Source organism: Mirounga angustirostris, unplaced genomic scaffold (genome assembly GCF_029215605.1).
Source record: "Mirounga angustirostris isolate CCGP_5_RB_7025 unplaced genomic scaffold, mMirAng1.0.hap1 SCAF_2, whole genome shotgun sequence".
Taxonomy (NCBI): Eukaryota; Metazoa; Chordata; class Mammalia; order Carnivora; family Phocidae; genus Mirounga; species Mirounga angustirostris.
In genome coordinates, this window is record NW_026991710.1 from 101,948,775 (window position 1) to 101,970,853 (window position 22,079).

Here is a 22,079-nt window from a genome sequence, read left to right on the forward strand (position 1 = left end):
CAGAGCTAGAGAGGTCAATGCCTGGCTTCACAGCTTCAGAGGACAGGCTGACTCTCTTGTTAGGGGCTACTACGGCTGATGACTTTAAATAGAAGCCAATGCTCATTTGCTATTTTGAAAATCCTAGGGCCCTTAAGAACTGTCCCAACTCTACTCTGCCTGCTCTATCAATGGAACAACAAAGCCTGAATGACAGCATATCTGTTTATAAAATGGTTTACTGGATGTTTTAAACTCATTATGGAGACTTACAGCTCAGAAAGATGATCCTTTCAAAATAGCACTGCTCATTGGCAATGCACTTGATCACCCAAGAGTTCTGATGGAGATATATAATAAAATTCATGTCATTTTTGCTAACAAAACATCCATTTTGCAGCTCATGGATCAAGGATTCATTTCAACTTTCACGTCTTATTGAGAAATCCATTTGTAAGGCCAGAGCTGCCATAGATAGGATTCTCCTGATGGATCTGGGCAAAATAAATGGAACCCCCCTGGAAAGGATTCACCATTCTAGATGCCATTAAGGATATCCATGATTCATGGGAAGAGGTCAAAACATCAATATTAATAGGAGTTTGGAAGGAGTAACTGCAGATGTGGTGGAAATAATAAAAGAACTAGAATTAGAAGTGGAAACTGAAGGGCGCCTGGGTGGCTCAGATGGTTAAGCATCTGCCTTCGGCTCAGGTCATGATCTCAGGGTCCTGGGATCGAGTCCCGCATCGGGCTTCCTACTCAGCGGGGAGCCTGCTTCTCCCTCTGTTTCTCTCTCTCTCTCTCTCATGAATAAATAAATAAAATCTTAAAAAAAAAAAAAAAAGAAGTGGAAACTGAAGATGTGACTGAATTGCTGCAATCTCATTGATAAAGCTTGAATGGATGAGGAGTTGCTTCTTATGGATGAACAAAGAAAGTATTCTCTTGAGAAGGAACCTAACCTGGTGAACATGTTGTAAAGAGTGTTGAAATGACAACAAAAGACCTAAAATGTTACATAAACTAAGTTGATAAAGCAGCAACAGGGTTTGGAGGATTGACTCCAAATTTGAAAGAATTTGTGTTAGTAAAATGGTTTCAAGAAGCACTGTGTGCTCCAGAAACATCATTAGTGAAAGGAAAAATACTGATGCAAGGAACTTCATTGTTGCCTTAAAGAAACTGCCACAGCCACCCAACCTTCAGCAACACCATCCTGATCAGTCAGCAGTCATCAACATTAAGGCAAAACTCTCCACCAGCCAAAAGATTACTCCTCAGTTGGTGGTAGCATTTTTTAGCAACAAAGTATTTTTTTTAAAGATTTTATTTTATTTATTTGAAACAGAGAGAGAGAGAGAGCACAAGAGGGGTAGGGTGAGAGGGAGAAGCAGACTCCCTGGCGAGCAGGGAGCCCAATGCAGGACTCGATCCCAGGACTCCGGGATCATGACCTGAGCTGAAGGCAGTCGCTTAACCAACTGAGCCACCCAGGCGCCCAACAAAGTATTTTTTAAATTAAGGTATGTACATTGTGTTTTTAGACACAATGCTATTGCACACTTAATAGACTATAGTATAGTGTAAATATTACTTTTATATGTACTGGAAACCAAAAAATTCATTTGACTTGCTTTATATTGATATTCACTTTATTGTAGTGGTCTAGAACTCGATCTGCTATGTCTCTGAAATATGCTTGTTTTTAAAAGTTGCTAAGAAAGTAGATCTTGAAAGTTTTTATCACAAAAAAGAAAAAAATTATGGGATGGATGTAACTAGACTTATGGCAATCAATTCACATTATATACAGTTAACAAATCATTACACTGTATATCTGAAACTAATTTATGTCAATCATATCTCAATTAAAAAGAAATTTAACTCAGAAAGCATATTTAAAAAAAACCCCACAGTAATAACTGCTTCAGGCAAGATCCAAAGATGAATGAAAATTAGTGAAACTCCAGGGTGAAGCAGGATATTTGCATAACCTCAAATTATCTTCCTCAAAATATTTATTAATATGGTGGCTTTAATATATGCCCATAAATTCTGTGATACTCCTCTCTCCAGTAGGTGGTTCTCTATTTCCTTCCCCTTCTGTGTAGGATGGAATCCTTTACCAAAAACAGTCCAGAAAAGGAAAAAACAGTAACTTTACAGTGGAGAAACCTGACAGCCTTAACCAAGTCATCAAGGTTAATATTACCAATAGTTGCTGACATCATGTACTCCCTGATATGCTATGAGAAGGGCACTTCATCTATGCAGTCGTCTCCCCAACACCCTTAACTCTTGTATAACCACCAGAAAACATCAGGCAAACCAATATTGAGAACCATGCTACAAAATACCCTACCATTACTCTTCACAAGTGGCAAGGTCATGAACACAAGGAAAGACTGAAAAACTATTATATGAGACAGATGACTAAGATGTGACCACTAAGTGCAATGTGATATCCTGGACTGTATCATGGAACAGAAAATGGACATTAAATGAAAAACTGGTGAAATCCAAATGAAGTGTATAGTATAGTTAGTAATCTACTAATGCCAATTTCTTAGTTTGGATAATTGTGCAGTGGTTATGTATGATATTAACATTAGGGAAAACTGGATGGAAGGGTAGGCGAACTCTTTGTGTTATCTTTACAATTCTGTAAATCTAAAATTATTTCAAAATAAAACACTGTGTATATACCCACTTTATCTTTAAGAGTAATTTTTACCTATTCCTTTTACTTCTTGGGCTTCTATTTTCATTCCAGATCCCTCCTCAAACTTGATCCTAACGTAACTGTATATTTTCGTACGCAGAGGTTTTATTCATCATCCCTATCATACTTCTTGGCAACAGCATTTGAATTTTTTAATTTCCTGTAAGCAAAAGTCTCCAGATGTTAAGGAAAAAAAAATTCTGCTTTGGGTTTCATTACAATTATTAACGGGCATTTGATCAAAGGAACATGTCAATACGCTTCAATAATCACTAAAGAAAAACAAGTGTTTATTGAAAATGCATTGCTTAATGAGAGGAACGAAGCTATTTTTTTCTTCCAATTAGCCCATGTGTTTGTGGGTGGATATTACTTCTTGCTGTAATGAGGTAGAATACTATCAACTCTATTGTTTTCTTTCCCTTTCCCTTTTTCCTTTAAAACAATTTAACCCTTGGGAAATCTTACCTGCATAAAAAAGTAGGGGGGCATTTATATATTGTTATAATGCTATCACTCAATTCCTTGAGTTCCTTCCGGGTTACAAGCCAAACTTGATCAGCAATTTACTAAAGAGAAACTGAACCAGGTATTAGCCAGAACATAATTAATTAGTCATAGATGTAGTGTGGTCTTGCTTTAATATTCTCCTTGAGGAGAAGGGGAGGGCTTGAGTCTCTACAAAGTGATTACACATCAACAATGACTGAGGTTATTTTCTTCAATAAAATCAGCTCCCTTGGATTGGGGCTAGGGCCAAGACTGACCTAGCACATATCGAAATCTTGTCTACATCATAATGTGTATAAATAAGAAAACCAATTGCCTTCATAAGAAAATACATATACATTTAACCGTCTGTCAGCCAACACCTCCATTAGGGTCTCCAACTTTCACGAGTGCCAAGAACCGAAAACACCCACAATGGGTTTGTCATCATTAGCTCTCAACGGCCCCACCTGCTTTCATGATTGTTCATTGTTTGGCTCCACCAGTGAAACTTATGCAGGAGTCCAAGGTGGGTTTTTTCTGTAAACATTAAAGACACGGTTGAGGCCAAACCTTGTCCACAGGGGCCTTCTCAGAGTCTAACCAGGTTTGAGCCAAAGGTTTCCTTGAAACCACCCGCACACTGGCTCCCGGAGCACAGCCTCCAAGCATCCTGCATAAGGAGGTCCCAACACGGTGCTTTGTGGAGGACGGCGGTTAGGGGGATGTGGACGGCACTCGGTACGACAGCGAACAGGCCACCCTGCGCAACTTTAACCCGACTTCTGCGACAGCGACGGCCGCAGCAGGCCCGAGCATCCGCGCTCAGAGGGCAAGGCCGGCGTCACGGGGCCTCGAACGCGCGCGCGCGCGGCGTCCGACGTCTCGCCGCTTGTTGACGCAGGCCGCAGAGCGCGCCTGCGGAGCCCGCCTGGCCCACATAGCCCCGGGGGCGCTGCGCGGCGCTGGCGTGAGCGCAGGCCCCAAACCCCGGCTGCGGAGACGGTTGGTGATTGGATGAGGCTTGGCGTGGGGGTGTTAGTTCGGGGACTGCGGGGACGCCACGAGGCGGCTTTTGAAAGACGCCGCCCTGGGCGCGCGGCTCTCGCGCGGAGCCCCCGCAGCCAGAGGTTGAGGCCGGGAGGAGGAAGCAACGGCGTCGGCGGCTGGGGCCGGGGAGCCCCGAGGCTGGGGCTCGGTCTCCGGCCTGCGGGGCAGGAAGGACAGTTTCGGTGGGTGGGAGTTGGGCTGGGAACCGGGCCGCTGAGGGTCTCGTGTTTTTAGGTTTTCTTTTTCTCTTTTTCCTTGACCCCGGAGTAGTTGTAGGAGCTTTCCGCGTGAACCGCTCTGACCCTTTACCCTTCTGTAGCAGTGCTTTGGAAGGGATAGAGGAGGGACGAGCCTGTTAAAACTCTAGTCGCAAAGTCAGACATCAGTTAAGAGATTTAGCTGTATGTCGCGGGAGTGTGTTTAAGCCATTTATGGAAATTTGTATATTTTTAATTTCGGAGTAAGTATTTTTATCTAGTACTTTTTTGTTTTCTGCCAATTTTCTTACGATTTGTAGGTGAGAAAATGTCTGGCAACAATGCCTGGTTTCAGAGTTCCCGGGTCCCTAGCTTTGCTCAAATGCTGAAAAAGAACTTGCCAGTTCAGCCATCAACCCAGACGGTAACTGCACCCGCAAGATACTCTTCAGAAAGTTACAGCCTGTCGAATATGGCTTCCAAGGTGACGCAAGTGACGGGTATGACTTCTTTTTCATTTGCGATAATGCCTTCGTTCTTGAAGATTCAAGGATGGCCAACAAGTACTGTTGAGCCTCCAGTTTAAATGTTGCCTAGATATATATACATTTACGAGTGGCTGTGTCTCGTTTGGAATTCCGATTTGACTCTGAACACTGTAAGAGGCCCGTGGAAATCCTTTTCCTCGCTGCTCATTCTTTACTAACTGTTCAGCCGCTTCAAGCCTTGGTTGTGAAGGTTGTGTTGGTCCTTTCAGGGAAGGGACTGGACTTACCCTGGTTTCTACTCCACATATCGCTTAGCATAAGTATGAAGCAGGGACAAACACTTAAATTCAGTTGAATTCAGTGTGAAAAGTAAGATAAAATAGTGAATAGAAAACAGAAACTGATCTTTGTCCCAGGTCTGCATCTTTAGTCCAGGCCTTAGTGACGTAATGTGTTAAAAAAAAAAAAAAAAAAGGCTTTGAGAGCCTCTGAAGACCTTGACATCATTAAAATTCTGTGATTCTTGATATCCCTTCATATTAGGACAATGATAGCATTTCTTTGCAAAAATGGTTCTAGTACTCCAAAAAGGTATATGCATCAACAGGTTACACTCGTCATGTGTGCCAAAATTTTTTAGTAGAAAATTACTTGTAATGAAGAACACATATAACTAGACGTATCAGGGACAATCTTCCATTTTAGAGGAGAATTTAGTACTTTAGCTTTTTTTTTTTTTTAATTTTACAGAACTGACAACTATAACCATATATTTTTAGGTAATTTTCCAGAACCATTGCTTTCCAAAGGTCTTTCATCTATTTCAAATCCTGTCCTTCCTCCAAAAAAAATACCTAAGGAATTCATAATGAAATACAAACGTGGAGAGATAAATCCTGTGTCAGCTTTGCACCAGTTTTCACAAATGCAGCGGGTTCACCTTGACCTTAAGGAAACTGTAACAACAGGCAAGTGCAAAGTTGTGTCTGGTTATTACAGTACTAGAAGATATTTTCCTGTTAAAAGCAGAGCATATAAATAGTACTAAATTCGATTATTTTCTATATTTACAGAATTTGGGGTTAGGTAACTACTGGTATGTTTCGACGAGTATACTTCAGAAATTTTTAGATTCATATTTTTCTGCAAATAACTTACATGTACAAAATTTTTACAGTCAAATTTTAATTTTTTGTGTATGGCTAGTTGAAATCCCATCAGCCTCGTGGATTATTTTCAGGTGTAAGTACTTGTAGACTAAACATGCTTTTGAAGAGTTGTTGAATATTTGGACTACGATTATCTAATGTGATGATGATACCTAACAAAATTATGGTCTAATTTAGCTTCTGAAATTCAAGGTTCAGAGGTGAAAATAGCACTTACATGATTGATACTCCATCTGCAGAATTGTCTGTGACTATTTTTCCATTCTCTCTTAAACCACCCCCAACCTGTAGAAGGCTACAATAGTACAGATCAAATAAAATGCAAAAAGCTGCCTCTAATCTCCTTACCTCATGACCAGTGATTAGAGAGAACTTTAGGAAAGTGGAGGGATGAGATAATAAGTGCTTTTAATAGACATGGAGAGGGTAAAAGTATAAGAGGCAAAGAAACACAGTCCTTAAATATATATGTGCACAAATATGTGTGTGTGTGTATACAAAGACATTATCAAGTAGTTTGGGTTTTTAAGTTTTACCATTGCTAACTTTTGCCAATATGGGTCTCAAGGCATCCTTGTAAAAGAATTTAAAGCTTTTGAGATTTTAGCTAAGATTGTCATAGTGAAGTCAAATTTCCAGTCTGTTCTTTTGGAGGAAATAACAGTAAACAGATGATAAAGATAGAATCTTAATATATAAGGTAGAGTTTTTCTAGGTCCAATCACTATAGGTTGGATTACTTCATAATCAATACTGTGGACTTAATTTTTGTGTCAGTAGTTTTCCCTCCATTCTTTTCAGACTATTCTGAAAAATGTAAACTGTTGGTCACAGAAAGAAAAAAAAAATGTGTAAGGGCAAATCTTTATTGATCTGAGCAAAAGCTACTCAAAAACACAATCCATTGATTAGTAATGGTATTCACTTTGTGTGCATAGTACTAGTTGAATAATCTGAATCAGTAGGTTTAGTGATGAGACCAGAGTTATCAGTATTTTAACAACTCTATAGGTGACTTAAATACATACTAAAGTTCGAGAATCTGAAGTATGATAGGATGAAGCTTTAAAAGCTCAGCACTCTGATACAGAGTTCTTAATAAATTTGATGGACGATATCTCGCACATAAGAATCATCTGGGCCATCAGTTAAAAATACAAAATATTCTCAGGTTTTGTAAATTTGGATTGGAACCTAGGTGATCATAAGGAAGGAACTTGGGAAACTGAAGTCATAGATAGTGAGAGGAAAGCAGTTTACTCAGATGCAGTCAGGAATTGCTTGTAAAACCTCGATGTACATCTTTAAAAACACAGAAGTTAGTGTAATATGTGAGAAAATAATGATGATGATGACGAGGCTTATGTGGAGTGACATTGTACCTAGACATCCATAACCAGGGTAGAATCTTAAGTTAACTAAAGGCCTTCTAAAGTCTAAATTACCAAATAGTAAAACTGGAAAAATCTTTGCCCTATAAATTTAGATGATTCCATTTCATTTTTCATTAGGCAAAAATGAAAACTAGGTAAAAGTAATTATGTAAAGGTAATCCTTCTAGGAATTTTGGGTGGCTGGACATTGAGTTTAATTCTTTAGCATATCTTCTTTATTATGTTTCAGTTTTCCTCCCCTCCACTTGTCCTTAAGGCTGTGGTGGTGTGAATTGCTAACCATAACTCCCTGATAGGTTCACAAGATTTCTGCAAAGGGATCCCTTTTATTCTGGAACTTATATAAGAGTATCAGAGCACTCAGAAGGTGGGAGAAATTCAACTTTATTGGTATTGAATTTCAAAAAGAGAGAGCTATTACCAGAGGCTCCACATTTTACCTCTCATTGGTCATTCAGTAGGTATTTGGATGCTTACTATTGCCAGGCTTCATTATACAAGACACTGTTGCTCCATGTATGATCTGTACTCTAAAGCTGTCCCTACTGTTCATGCTGAATCTGGAGCTAACCTGGCTGCTTGACCGGTTTCTCAGAACTGGTTCAGGGGCTCACCCAGAGTTACTTTTAACCTGCATTGGCTCTAAAAAACAAAACACAAAACTGATAGGCCAAGATGGTTTTCCACAATTTTTGTACTGGGATATTTTTCTCTATCAAATGTCACTTGCAAGATCATACTGTGAATTATTGCAGCATTCCTTCTGACTTCTTTTTCAAGGTAATGTTATGGGACCATATTTTGCTTTTTGTGCTGTGGTGGATGGTATTCAATATAAGACTGGACTGGGACAAAATAAAAAGGAGTCTAGATCCAATGCAGCGAAATTAGCTCTCGATGAGCTTCTACAATTGGATGAACCTGAACCAAGAATTTTAGAAACAGCAGGTAAATACTCTTGATTATAAAGTATTTTTAAAATGTATCTTTTTCCAGAAGGAATCACCTGAAGGATTTGTTAATGAAGAGTTAACGTGGCAACTGCAAGATAGAAGTAGCAGAATTTATTTCCTTCCATTGCTATCTGATTGCTGACATGTTAATATTAGTTAAAATGCTCTCATATAGGGGATTAAAAGTACATTTATGGTGATGAGTACTGAGTAATGTATGGAATTGTTGAACACTATATGGTACACCTGAAGTTATATAATACTGTATATTAATTGTACTGGAATTTAAAATAAAAATAGCAAAGAAAAGAATAAAAAAATTTAAAAAGTTTTATATAAAAGAAAAAAATGCTCTTGTAGTTTCAGCACCATAAGCTATAAACATGTTGACTGAATTGTCTCATAATTTATCAGATTCTCAATAGCTTCACATCTAGAAACTTGATTTTCTCTGTAATTTATTGGATTCTTACTATGCTCTTAATACTGTGCATTTAATGCTTAGAGTTTTTAAATGCAATTTTTGTTAAGTTTGCCTGTCTATATTAAATTCAGTAATGATAAAGCTACTTGAGAAAATAATGGCCTAAAGCAACATAGCAAATTAGGTTAATTAAACTCCAGAATTAGATTGCTCAGGTTGAAATATTGACCCTGGATAGGCAAGTTATTTGCTTTCTAAACCTGTTTCATCATTTAAAACATGGGGACATTAAAAAAATAATAAGTAATAAAAAATGGTGACTCTGATAGTAACTACCTCCTGTGGCTGTTCTTAGGATTAAATAAATAATGCATGCAAAGCTCTCAACCAGTGCTTGGTGAATAATTAGTAATAAAATGATAAGTGACTTTTATTAAATATTAATCAGTTTGAGGAATATGTTACCATTTTATATACGTGTTAGCATAATAAGCAGTTTTTGTCAGTGGTCACTTAATGGTAGATTACATTTAGGTTTATCCGTAAATAAGTTAACTTTAAAAAAACAAATTTGATTTAAGCAGCGATGATAAATTCATTCTTTTTAAACTCAAATCATCACTTTTATTGTACTATTGCTTTTTTTGTTTTTAGTCTATTCATTTTTTCTTTCGTAATACTTAAGCTCATTTTGTTCTTTAAGTTTAACTCTTATTTCATGGCCTTTTATTTTTGTTGTTTAATTAAAACCATTTAGTAATGAAAAATGATTTACTTTGGTACATGTGAGTTTTGATGTGTAGTTTTTTTTATTGTTTTCAAATAGTTTGTCATATTTTGTATTAAGTACTTAGGAAAGTATTTTGTTCATTTTTATGTTATTTTCTGTTCACTGTTTTTCAGATTAATTTTTCAGGGCTAGGTATGATTTTATCTTATACATGCTGGCAATATAAATGTCATTATCTTTATTTTATTGAAATACGTTGATTCTTACATGTTATTTGACCTATAAAAGCAATGATGCAGTGATTTCATTTTGTTAGAGAGTATAAGAAATTTTTAAAATCAGTATAAAGTTATTTCTTTTTAATCTTGCATATTTTATATATGTTATATATGTTTTTGGTCTTGAAATTTTTTTTAATTCTCACAGTGCTACTTTTAGTTACCTTTTGAGGTTGTTTAATATCTTTATCCTGTTTTGCTTTTAATAATTTTCTATTGTGCATAAAATTGGTTGTTATATGTAAACAATGAATCGTGGATCACTACATCAAAAACTAATGATGTATGGCGACTAACATAACATAATAACATTTAAAATATAGATTTTTTTGACATAAAAAATACTTCAATAAAAAATTTAACATTTGCCTTTATTATGAATGGTAAGTGTCATGTTATGGTTTTTTTTTTCCTTTTGTCCTGTGGATAATGTTTTCTTTGTTTTTTCTTTTAAATATTTGGAGGGTCTGTACTGATTTTAACCTAGAAATTTATCTTTCTGATACGAATTCAATTTTGATAATTTTGAGTTTTGATTTTATCACTTGATAATTTTGCTATCTTTACCAATATTCATATTTGTTCATCATTCATTTATTCAGTCTCACACTCATTTATCCTCTGGGTGAACAAATCCTACTCACCTGGAGCTTAGTGTGATGAGTGACTTATTTCTTTTATAGATATGCCTTTGCTTTTCCAGAGTCTTTAACAAATTAATGTGAAATGCAGAACCGGTGACAAATAATATTCTTAAGGCATTCCTTCAGTATATTAATGGAAATTCTTTATATGTGATTATTTTATCAGCTATTAACCCACCTAGGTATATCCCCAGCAATATTTTCCCAGGTTCCTTCCAACTGTAGAATGCTAGAATCAGGATATCTATATTTTCAGGATGCGCTGTGATCCAAGGACTGTGGTAGGTATTGGGAATCAAAAATCAAGTAAGATCTGTCCTCTACCCTCAAGAAACTAAAATGCTTTGTTGAAATTACATTAAAACATGTCTACACAATTTCCCAAGCATCTAATTTAATTGTCAGAAAAGGATGTTTATGATTGGCTTCTAATGATAAATACTTTTTCCCTAAGGGTCTTTAAAATGCTTAACTAGGGCTAGCAAATGTTTTGCCTGATGGGCTACAGTTTTTAGTTTCTAAATATCTATCTTCTGCCTTCTCTGTGAAAATTAAGGTAGCACTTCCCCATCTCCACTGATGCCCCTTTTTATATTCACCATTGTTTTCTCAAAGAGTGCCAATAGTACCTTAATTATGATTAAAGGTTTTTTTAATAATGTATTTTTTCTTACAGAGCCTAGTAATAATTTAATTTAATAATTCAATTAGATCACCTTTTTCTTTACATTCTTTAAAATGTCCTAAACAGCTGAGTTTAAAGATTTATTTTTCTTGTGAAGGGATATGGAAGATAAGAGCTGAGTATTCCTTTTCTTTGCTGTGAGCTTTATATCTCTGATCTATTGATTTATAACATAAAACTTAAAAAACTTATTTTTAATTTTTTCAGAATTTTGAACTCATCAAAATTATTTTCCATGTATATCTTTTCATATTTTTACATGATGTTCTTAAAGTATAATCTTATTTTTTTAATTATACTTCTGGCTCTAATTTTTTCAAGGATAGTGTTATTAATGATACTTCGTTAAGTTTTGAAAATCTTAACACTTTAAAAAAAAACTTTTTTTTTTTTTAATTTTTATTTGAAGTAAGCTCCATGCCCAACATGGGATGGGGCATGAACTCAATGACCTGAGATTGAGTTGCATGCTCTACTGACTGAGCTAGCCAGGCACCCAGAAAATCTAACACTTTTTGACACAGTGATTTAAGAATCTGGTTCTAGGGGCACCTGAGTGGCTCAGTTGTTAAGTGTCTGCAAAGTGGAATCATACAGTATTTGTCTTTTTATGGCTGGCTTTTTTCACTTATAATGTCCTTAAAGTTTATCTACATTGCAGCATGTGCCAGAATTTCCTTCCTTTTTAAGATTGAATAATATTCTATTTTATGTATATACCACATTTTTTTTTATCCATTCATCCATTGATGGATACTTGGATTGCTTCAACTTTTGGCTATTGTGAATAATGCCGCTATTAATGTGGGTGTACAGATAGCTATGACATTCTGGTTTCAATTCTTTGGGTTTCATACCCAGAAGTGGAATTGCTGGATCATTTGGTAATTTTATATTTAATATTTTTTTAAGAACTGCCATATTGTTTTCCATAATGGCTACACCATTTTACATTCTTACTTACAGTGCACAAGGGTTCCAGTTTTTCCACATCCTCACCAACACTTGTTATTTTTTCCTTTTTTTTGATAGTAGCCATTCTGCTGGGTATGATGTGGCATCTCATTGTGGCTTTGACTTGCATTTTCCTAATGATTAGTAATGGTGAGCATTTTCTCATGTGCCATTTGTGTATCTTCAGAGAAATGTGATAATTCATTTCCCCATTTTTGAGAGGGGTTATTGGGGTTTTTTTTGTTGAGTTTTAGGAGTCCTCTCTATAGTAATTCCTTCCTTATTCACGGCTTCACTTTCCACGGCTTCAGTTACCTGTGGTCAGCTGTGGTCTGGAAGCAGATGATCCTCCTTCTGACATATCAGAAGGTTAATAGTAGCCTAACACTGTCACAGTGCCTATGCCATTCACTTCACTTCATCTCATCACACTTTAAAATCTCACATCATTACAAGAAGGGTGAGTACAGTACAATCATATATTTTGAGAGAGAGAGAGACTATGTTCATATAATTTTTATTACATTATACATGTTGTTCTATAATTGTTAATCTCTTATTGTGCCTAATTTCTAAATTAAACTTTATCAGCTGGACATATGTATAGGAAAAAACATCATATATAGGATTTGGTATTATCTGTGGTGGAACTAATCCCCTCAGATAAGGGAAAGGCTACTGTGTATTCTGGATATCAATCCCTTATTAAATACGTGATGTGCCAATATTTTCTCCCTTTTTGTGATTTGCATTTTTACTCAGTAGTGGTTTTTGATTCACAAAAGTATTTAATATTGATGAAGTTGCAATTTTTTCTTTGTTGCCTGTACTTTTAGTGTCCTATCCAGGCAGTTATTGCCAAATCCGGTGTCGTCATCAAGCTTTTCTCCTGTTTTCTTCTAAGTGTTTCATGGTTTTCACCGTTATGTTTGGGTGTTTGATGCATATTGAGTTAATTTTTGTATATGGGGTTAGGTAGGGGTCCATCTTCAATCTTTTGCATGTGGATATCTAGTTTTTCCAGCATCATTTATTGAAAAGACTGCCCTTTCACCCTTTGAATGAATGATACTGGCCCCCTTGTCAAGAATCATTTGAGAAAATATGTGAGAATTTATTTCTGGGTTCTCTATCCCATTGGTCTAGGTATCTGTTTTTATGCTATTACCATACTGTTTTGATTTATTGTCACTTTGTATTAAGTTTTGAAATAGGAAGTGTGAGTCCTTCAACTTTGTTCTTTTTCAAGATTATTTTGCCTATTTGTGCATGGTGCTTTAAAATGCAGGCCAGCATGTGCAGTCATATTTTCTTTATTGAAACTATTTGTGCTTGATGAACAGGATTTAATATTTTTGGTTTTCATTCTACCTGAGCCCAACTCTTTTGAGCAAATGGAAAAAATCCATCTTTCTCTGAGTTTTTAAAGTTCTGCTTATTTAAAGTCCAGAGTGTATATATCTAACTATAGTTAGCCTTTGCTTAACTAACATGAGCCACAAGATGACATTGCCAGTCTTTCCTTGCTAATTCTGACATATTCAGTCAGTATTTTGTCTTACTCAGAATTAAGTCCGGAATAGCAGTATTTTTTGCTTCCTTTGTTCTTATGAATGATTCTTGAAAGATACTAATTTAGTTGAACCTTTGCTCTTGGAAACTCTGCATTTAAACTTTTCTGTTCTTTTTTGTTTTGTTTTTTTTTGGTTTAATGTCATGTTCTTTTTTTGTTTTTCCTGGATACCCTAACCCGGGATCTAAATTGGAAAGCCATTGCAAAGAATGAGACTAAAAACTTTGAAAACTGAATGTAGTATCCCCCTAGGAAAAAACGATAACTTTTACTTATTAAATTTTGATAGCATATTATTTTTAAGTATTTTGCATATTATTACTGTAAATAGAAAATTGTTCATGAGCATTTAAAACAAGGTTTCATTCTAAATGCTTTTTGGAATGTGGCGTCTATGACAACAAAAACTATATAGCAGCATAAGGTCAGGAAGTCCATAACTGTGTATAATTTCAGTATAGAAAAGACATTTATCAAGGCTGAGCTAATGGATTTTTGATGGCCTGGAGTTGGCAGAACTATACAGAAAAAATAATCATTCTAAGATTGCTATTGATTATAGAATAGTAAAATACTTGTTCTTTGAACATTGAAGTTTCATGTTTATTTATGTTGCTTTTGTTTTGTTTTGTTTTTTTACAGGTCCTCCTCCTATCCCTGCAGAACCTGTTGTTTCACCTGAACCAGTATATGTCTCAAAAGTACATTATGGTAGGAAAGTCCTTTATGATGTTCTTTTTTAGAAGAGTAACCCAATAAAAAATTATAATTCACATATAATTAAAATATGCTTAGGTATGAATATCTACATTAGTATTTTATTCAAACCTGTCACACTTCTACAAGGAGGAGAATTTCCTTCTGTACTGTGCTAAAAAAGAGAAATAAGGAAGGGAGAGGAAAGATTGAAGAAATGGCTTTTTTTCTAGAAAGGAGGTGGTTCATCAGTTTCATATAGCTGCTCTTTTGAGAATGCTTTGCTTTGGTAGGCTTGTCATTAATGAAAACCGATGGCTTTCTGGTGCTTAATGGTTGGGACATTTATTTTAAATCTATTTACTTTTAATGGCAGTTATTTGTCACTCAAGCTCAAGAAAACTACAACTACAATTGCAGTTACTAATTGTATGGTCTACAATCAGCTACTTCTGCATGTACCTTAAATTTTCATCTATAAAATGGCCATAACAATAATTATTTCATAGCATAATTATGAGGATTAAATGAATTCATACATGTAAAATACTTAAATCAGTGCCAGTAGATGCTTCCTAAATAGTAACCTTTTATTATAACACTTTGTCATATTCGACATTGTGTGGTGGTATTTGTATACTTTTCCTATCGGATTATGAAGCCTCTGAAAGTCAGGAACTTATTTCTATGTGGCTTACATAGTAGTTAACACTTCAGACTTCAAAGTTTAGAATACTTACAGAAATAAAAGGAAAATGAGCTTTTCTTTCTCTTCTAGGTCTGGAGATTAGGGTTTAAAAACCAACTTTGCCTATTCAGACTTGGTTTGTCCATTTTTTTTTTTTTTTAATTTACATTATCTTTCTAAAACAGAGAAAAACTGTGCACATTTGTGACCTTGTTTGGAGTAAAAGGCCCAAACCAGGGAAAATAGGCCTATTCAAATGGCAAAATTTACCAAAGTTTAATATAGTAATTTGATCTAACAGTCATAAGAATTGATGAAAAGAAGGGAAGTGAGGGATGAATCCAGCAATAATCATCCCTGAATATGGGAGAGGGCTCTAGTCTGTCTTTTCAGCCTCTGTGGGCAATTTCAATGAATAGTAGGACAGAATCTTGGTCAATGACCAACAATATGGGAAATTTCTGATATCTGAGAAAACACATCAGTCTGTGAAGAAGAAAGAAGATGTGGTTAACAGTATGTTTAAAGAAATACATGATTAGAGTCAAGTTTAGTAGGCTCAGACAGGAGTCAAGTTGTCAGAAAACGGAGAGCAAACCTCATCCTTCAAGCTTATGGGTAAACACAGGAGTTGGATGTTGTTGCCTTTGAAGAAAAAAGATTTGAGACCCATAATAATTTCCAAAACATCCTGTTGGGCCAGTTATAGAGTGTATCACTATTTCACAGCCTGTCTGCTTTGTTCTATTTCTAACTGGGCCACATTTCATTAAAAATAGCAATTATTTTGGGGTGCTTGGGTGGCTTAGTCCATTCAGGTTTTGACTCTTGATTTTGGCTCGGGTCATGATCTCCAGGTTGTGAGATGGAGCCCCGCATTGGGCTGCATGCTGAGCATGGAGCCTGCTTAAGATTCTCTCTCTCCCTTTGTACTTCCTGCCCCCCCCCAAATTAAACAAATAAATAAAAATTTTTAAAAAGTGATATTTTGGCTCTGAAGATAGGTTCAGGTTACCCATTATACTGAAGATCACTTGAAATTAGCTACTCGAAATCAAAGAAATGGTGTTAAATGGCATTATGTCATATTTTTATCTTATCCTTCATTTTCAGTAATTTGGGAGAACATTTTATTTCCTTAATAGCCAGGGTGTATGTATAAGGAGAATGGTATTACACTTGCTTTTTTTTTTTTTACATGCATTGGTAATAAGAGATACATTTAGTAACTGAGACTTGATTATACTCACAATATTATTTCTTCAACATTGAATTAAGATCAAGAGGTATACTAGTATGTTGTTAAGTCCCAGATGTTCTTTATGATATTTAGGTGCAACCTTTAAATGTGTAGCAGAATATTTTTTTTGCCCCATACACAATTCTTTTCATTTCATTTTATTTTATTTTACTTCATTTTATTTTATTTATTTTATGTATTTGACAGAGACACAGCGAGAGAGGGAGCACAAGCAGGGGGAGTGGGAGAGGGAGAAGCTGAGCGGGGAGCCCGAAGCGGGGCTCATGACCTGAGCCGAAGGCAGACGCTTAACAACTGAGCCACCCAGGCGCCCCACCCCATACACAATTCTTGCTCTATACTAATCTCAGTGTGTTTTTCTACTCTATATCATAACACAGTACTTGCTAATTATATATGACATGATCAAACAAATTATAGTACATTCATTCTATGGACTCATTAAGAAGGATGAGGTAATACTAATGTCTACCCTTGAGTGATGTCCAAGACCAAGTAAATGCAAAAGGTGCATTTTAGCATGAACCAGTTTTTGTTTTTTGAAGTTATATATATTTATAGATTCTCAAAATTTCTATTAGAAACTGGTAACATTGCCTGCATTTGGTGAGGGAACTTCTGAATGTATATTTTTATACTGCTGTTTCAGTGAAAAAAAAGTTAAATTTGGGGTGCCTGGGTGGCTCATTCAGTTAAGCTTCTGCCATCCCAGCTCAGGTCATGGTCCCGGATCCCAGGATAGATCCCTGCATCAGGCTTCCCACTCAGCGGGGGGTCTGCTTCCCCCTCCAACTTTCCCCCATCTTGTGCTCTCTTGTGCTCTCTCTCCCCCTCTCAAATAAAATCTTTAAAAAAAAGTTAAATATCATTAAATGGATACTGCTTCTTCTGTATCATGAGTTTTTGGTGATATGCAGAGCCAAGTTGCTGAGTACTTCTCGTATTTTTACTACGTAAGGAACAAAGACTAATTTATACACCACACATTGATGGTTTTGTTGTACCAACTTTAGTGAAATATATGCTAATATGCAATTATAGTAATAATTGGCACCTCCACATTATATGCTTTGTGATAAGATAGAAGAATATAGCTATTCATTCTTTTTTCTCTCAGAGCTTCATTTTGTGATGAATTTTGTGATTGTTCACATTATTCTTGATCATGTGAATTTGTTTTTGCTAAGAAGAGAGCATTACAATAGTAACAGAAAAATTAAAGTTTAACAAATATAAACTAAAGCATGTAAGTGGCCTAACTGAAATGGGTTATGTCCCATTAGCAGAATGTTAGCTTAGATTGCTAACATCATACTTTTATCATTTGTGTGCTTTTTTTAATGTAATGATAATTAAGTAGGTAAAAATGATTTGTGAAAATTATAGTTATTCATTTAATATATAATGGATGACAGCAAAGTTGTTTCATTGCTTTTTTTCCTCAAAATATGAAATGGACTGCGAACCCCTTGATAGACTACTTAGCAACCATCATGAAACATCAGGAACTCTCGGTGGCTTACAATTAAACTTTGAGAAACACTATATTAGGTGATTCTGTGACCTCTCATTCTCTAGAACAATGGTTCTTCATTAGGGATACACAAAGCAACAAATGGCCAGGGCCTTACCAAGAATCTTAATTTTAAGCTCTGTCATGTTTTTTAAAAAAAGAGAAAGAGAAGAACCATGGGTGACTTTTGATGTATATTCTTGGTTATAAACTGTTCTCTAGTGATCCTAGTTACCTAAAACTATCTTTATCTCCTTTCAGAGTTTAGGACTTTTTTTAGTGGGAACATGGACTATATCAAGGGTCTAAGTGCTTTGCAGTAGTTCTCAGTGGGGCAAATACTAAGGAGTTTATTTTATTTTATTTTTTAAAGATTTTATTTATTTATTTGACAGAGACAGCCAGAGAGAGAACACAGCAGGGTAAGTGGGAGAGAGAGAAGCAGGCTTCCCGCTGAGCAGGGAGCCCGATGCGGGGCTCAATCCCAGGACCCTGGGATCATGACCTGAGCCGAAGGCAGACACTTAACGACTGAGCCACCCAGGCGCCCCTAAGGAGTTTATTTTAATTGTCACAGTGTTGAAGGAAGACTACTGGCATTCAGTGAGATGTTGGTTGGCAATATGGGATAATCCTATTCAAAGAAATGACTAGTGTCTTGTATGACTTTTGAATATTTCATTAAATGTAGATCAATAATTCTAATATGTAGTATTAAGAAATTTTTTTACAAGGAGTTTTCCATAAAGCTCAATAATATAGGGGCGCCTGGGTGGCTCAGTCGTTAAGCGTCTGCCTTTGGTTCAGGTCATGGTCCCAGGGTCCTGGGATCGAGCCCCGCATCGGGCTCCCTGCTCTGCGGGAAACCTGCTTCTCCTTCTCCCACTCCCCCTGCTTGTGTTCCCTCTCTGGCTGTTTCTCTCTCTCTGTCAAATAAATAAATAAAATCTTTAAAAAAAAAGCAGCTCAATAATATAGTCTTTTTTTAGATTGAATGCTTTAAAATATCAATCATGACATAAATTATTATTTGCTCTCCCATATCTATAAATTACAAACTCACTCAATTGTAATGTTATATAATAGGAATAATAGAGGCCTCTGGGAGAAAGCACCATGTTCTTCAGATTCATATTCCATTTCATTTTTTTTCCAGAAGGAAGACATATTCAGTATGCAAAGATTTCACAGATTGTTAAAGAAACATTTAATCAACTAATTTCCAGTCATTCAGAATATCTGAAATGTAGCAATTCCTTGGCTGCTTTTATAATTGAAAGAGGTAAGTCCAAATATTTGGGATGTGTTGGTTTGTAGAACAACTATTAAATATTCTAATCATTTGAGCTATATATAGTAGTATTTTAACTATCTTTGACCCTTTTTACAATGGTGTTGCTTTGATTGATTTGAAGTGGCCTTTTCTAGTGGGTATGGATCATTAAATACAAAGGCTCTCAAAGTTAAAGTATACTAACCAGAAACTAATGGAGAACTGCAGAATGGTAAAATGCCTAACATTTTAAACAACAACTCTGTTGGAACTACTACCAACCTGAAATCTAATTTTCATTGTAACAAACATTGAGAAGGTCTAGATAAAAATGAACATATTTTCTCTTTTAAGTAAGAAAGGATTACAATATGAAAAATCATGAAACTTTTTTTCTTGTGCGTATTATGATATGATTCCAACTACATTTTATCTTTTATTTACCCTTTAGTGTTCTAGGTTGATCATTAATTAAAAGTATTTGGATTTTATATTCATTTCCGAGTAAGAGAGATGATATAAAACAAATTTAAGATTTGGTTCCTATTCTTAAGGAGTTTTTATAATTTAGGTGGGGAGAGAAGATATATGTAGATATGGATATTTATATATAAAATCTATATGTCTGTAGATATGTTTATATGTAAAACTATCTGTTTATATATCTATCTATATACAGATACCTATATATAAAATTATTTTCTGTAATCCAAAAATGCATGAGAATTCACAGATAGTAGAGAACTGATAGAGTGAAAATCTTTGGGTACTAAACTTTAAGTGTTAATAAGACTTGGATAAATAGAGGAAAGGACATTTTTGGAGAGAGAAAGACATAAAGGAAGAAAGCAGCAATGAGAAAACTTTATGGAACAATGAGAAATTTATTACTAGTGCAGAGAAGTATATATATACAGGGGTAATACAGAATATACTTACGTTGATAAGATGTTACCAGATTATGGAGTCATTTAAAATCCAGTCAGAAGTTGGATTTAATGAGATAGATAGTAAGTGGTGAAAGACTTTTGGTTAGGGATTGATACAGTACTGTTAATTGTTGGGAACAGAACAAGACTTAGCTCTGCCACTTACATGACTTTGGGCATGTTACATACTTAACATCTCTCTGCTTCAGTTTTCTTCTAACTTCTTAAAAATAGAAATAATCTCTACTTCATGGAGTTACTAGGATTAGATGTGATAATATAATTAAAATACTTGGCACAGTACTTGGCATTTAGGAAAAGCTTAAATTACATTTGTAATGATTAAAGTAAGTTGATGTTTAAGCAATAATTGCCAACTTTTTTTTTTTTTTTTTAAATACTATGAGGATTGGGCCTGAATTAGGGAATCATAACTTAGGTGACTGTGATGGAGCTGCTTATGTTAGAGTTGAGAATAGGGAAAGAAAAATTTCTTTAGAAATTGATGTGATAAGATGAAAGTGACAACAAATGATAGATGAAATGAGATGAATAAAACATAACATTTCAAGTTCACATAGAGAACGGTGTTTCCATATACACTGGAATGTGGAAGCTGATGTGAAGTTGTGTGAATAGCATGGATGAGAGTAATAAATCTGGTTTCAAAATACAGTTGTGAATGTGGGGTGGGGAAAGACGGAGTAAAATCAAGTACATTATTCCTGGAGTAATTCACACAATCAATACATACTTAAAATGTATTAGAAACCTCAAATGGGTATTCCTCACTGCCCAGCCAGCCTGTGTCTACAGTAGGGTTGGTCATATTCCCTGAAATGTCCATTACATACTTTCCTTTGTCCTCAGATATCCTACATTCTCTTTTCCATCCTTGCTTTCAGCTAATGGCCATGCCTCATAATTTTTAATTGTGTCTGTAAGAAGCTGTCAAATCAAAACTTTCTTCTGTTCTCTACCACCATATCTATGTAATTTGTGCTCATCTTCTCTACTGTGAGTGGAAGAAGGATCTTTCCTCTTATAGCTAATCACTTCACTTAAATTTTGGTTCCATTCCCTCTCACATCTTGATGCATTCCTTCTTTTGGTTATCCCCTCTTTTTCCTGCATTATCAAACTAGCCTCTCCCTGAAACATGGCAGGTCGAGTTACAGAGTTGAAATAGAAACTGAGTTTCTATTTATAACTCAGAACTTTACATCACCATTCCAGAGCTTACACTGACACTATATACTTTTACCATCACCATCCCCTCCTTACTAGAGCAGCTACATTTGTGATAATGGAACTTTTTGTTTTTTCCATCTAATTTTATTCCTCCTCCAGCTTTCTCCATCTCAGTAAATGGCATTTCCCCAGTTGCTCAGACAGACGAAAAGGCTAAGTCCTTTCCCTAATACCCTACAATTTATCTCTAAGGTTTATTATGTCTCCAGACTCTCAGATCTGATTATTCTTTTCCAACCACCCTTCATTACTCGAGTCTTAAATCATTATGTCTTCAGCTTCTTGGACTTACACCATTCTCCACATAAAGGAGTGATCTTAAAATGTAACCCAGTGTGGTTTTTCACTCCCTTACCCTCAGTAGCTTCATCATAGCTCTTGGGTAAAATCCACAAACTCCTTAGCATGGTTTATGATGCTTCATTTTCTAAACTCATCTTATGCCATTCCCTTCACTCTTTCCTGGAGCAGCTATACTGGTCTCTCTTTGCCCAGGGTCTGCACAAGCTCTTTCTTTTGACTGCAATACCCTTTACCTCACTCGTGCTGCTCACTCTTCATACTGCTCACTCTTCATACTGAAACTTAAATTTCAATTTCATAAAGAGAGATTCTGCAGCTAGTTTGCATGAGGTAACCTTCCCCCCATTATTCTTACATTGGCCCCATATTTTTTTCCTTTAAAGCATGCATCAAAGTTTGTGGTTTGTTTAGTCTTTTTCTGTCTCTTATTAGA

General features: G+C 35.6%; 1 protein-coding gene across 1 annotated transcript in view; it reads left to right on the top strand.

The window, feature by feature from the left end:
* Positions 1 to 4,139: 4,139 nt before the first annotated feature.
* The window catches only part of ADAD1 (adenosine deaminase domain containing 1), a 50,779-nt gene continuing 32,839 nt past the window's right edge, over positions 4,140 to 22,079 (top strand). Inside the window, exons 1-6 of the mRNA XM_064583140.1 lie at positions 4,140 to 4,425; positions 4,761 to 4,940; positions 5,708 to 5,896; positions 8,272 to 8,439; positions 14,375 to 14,443; positions 19,047 to 19,172. Of these exons, the coding sequence (XP_064439210.1) occupies positions 4,769 to 4,940; positions 5,708 to 5,896; positions 8,272 to 8,439; positions 14,375 to 14,443; positions 19,047 to 19,172 (724 nt within the window). The 5' untranslated portion in view covers positions 4,140 to 4,425; positions 4,761 to 4,768. The remainder of the gene's footprint in view (positions 4,426 to 4,760; positions 4,941 to 5,707; positions 5,897 to 8,271; positions 8,440 to 14,374; positions 14,444 to 19,046; positions 19,173 to 22,079) is intronic.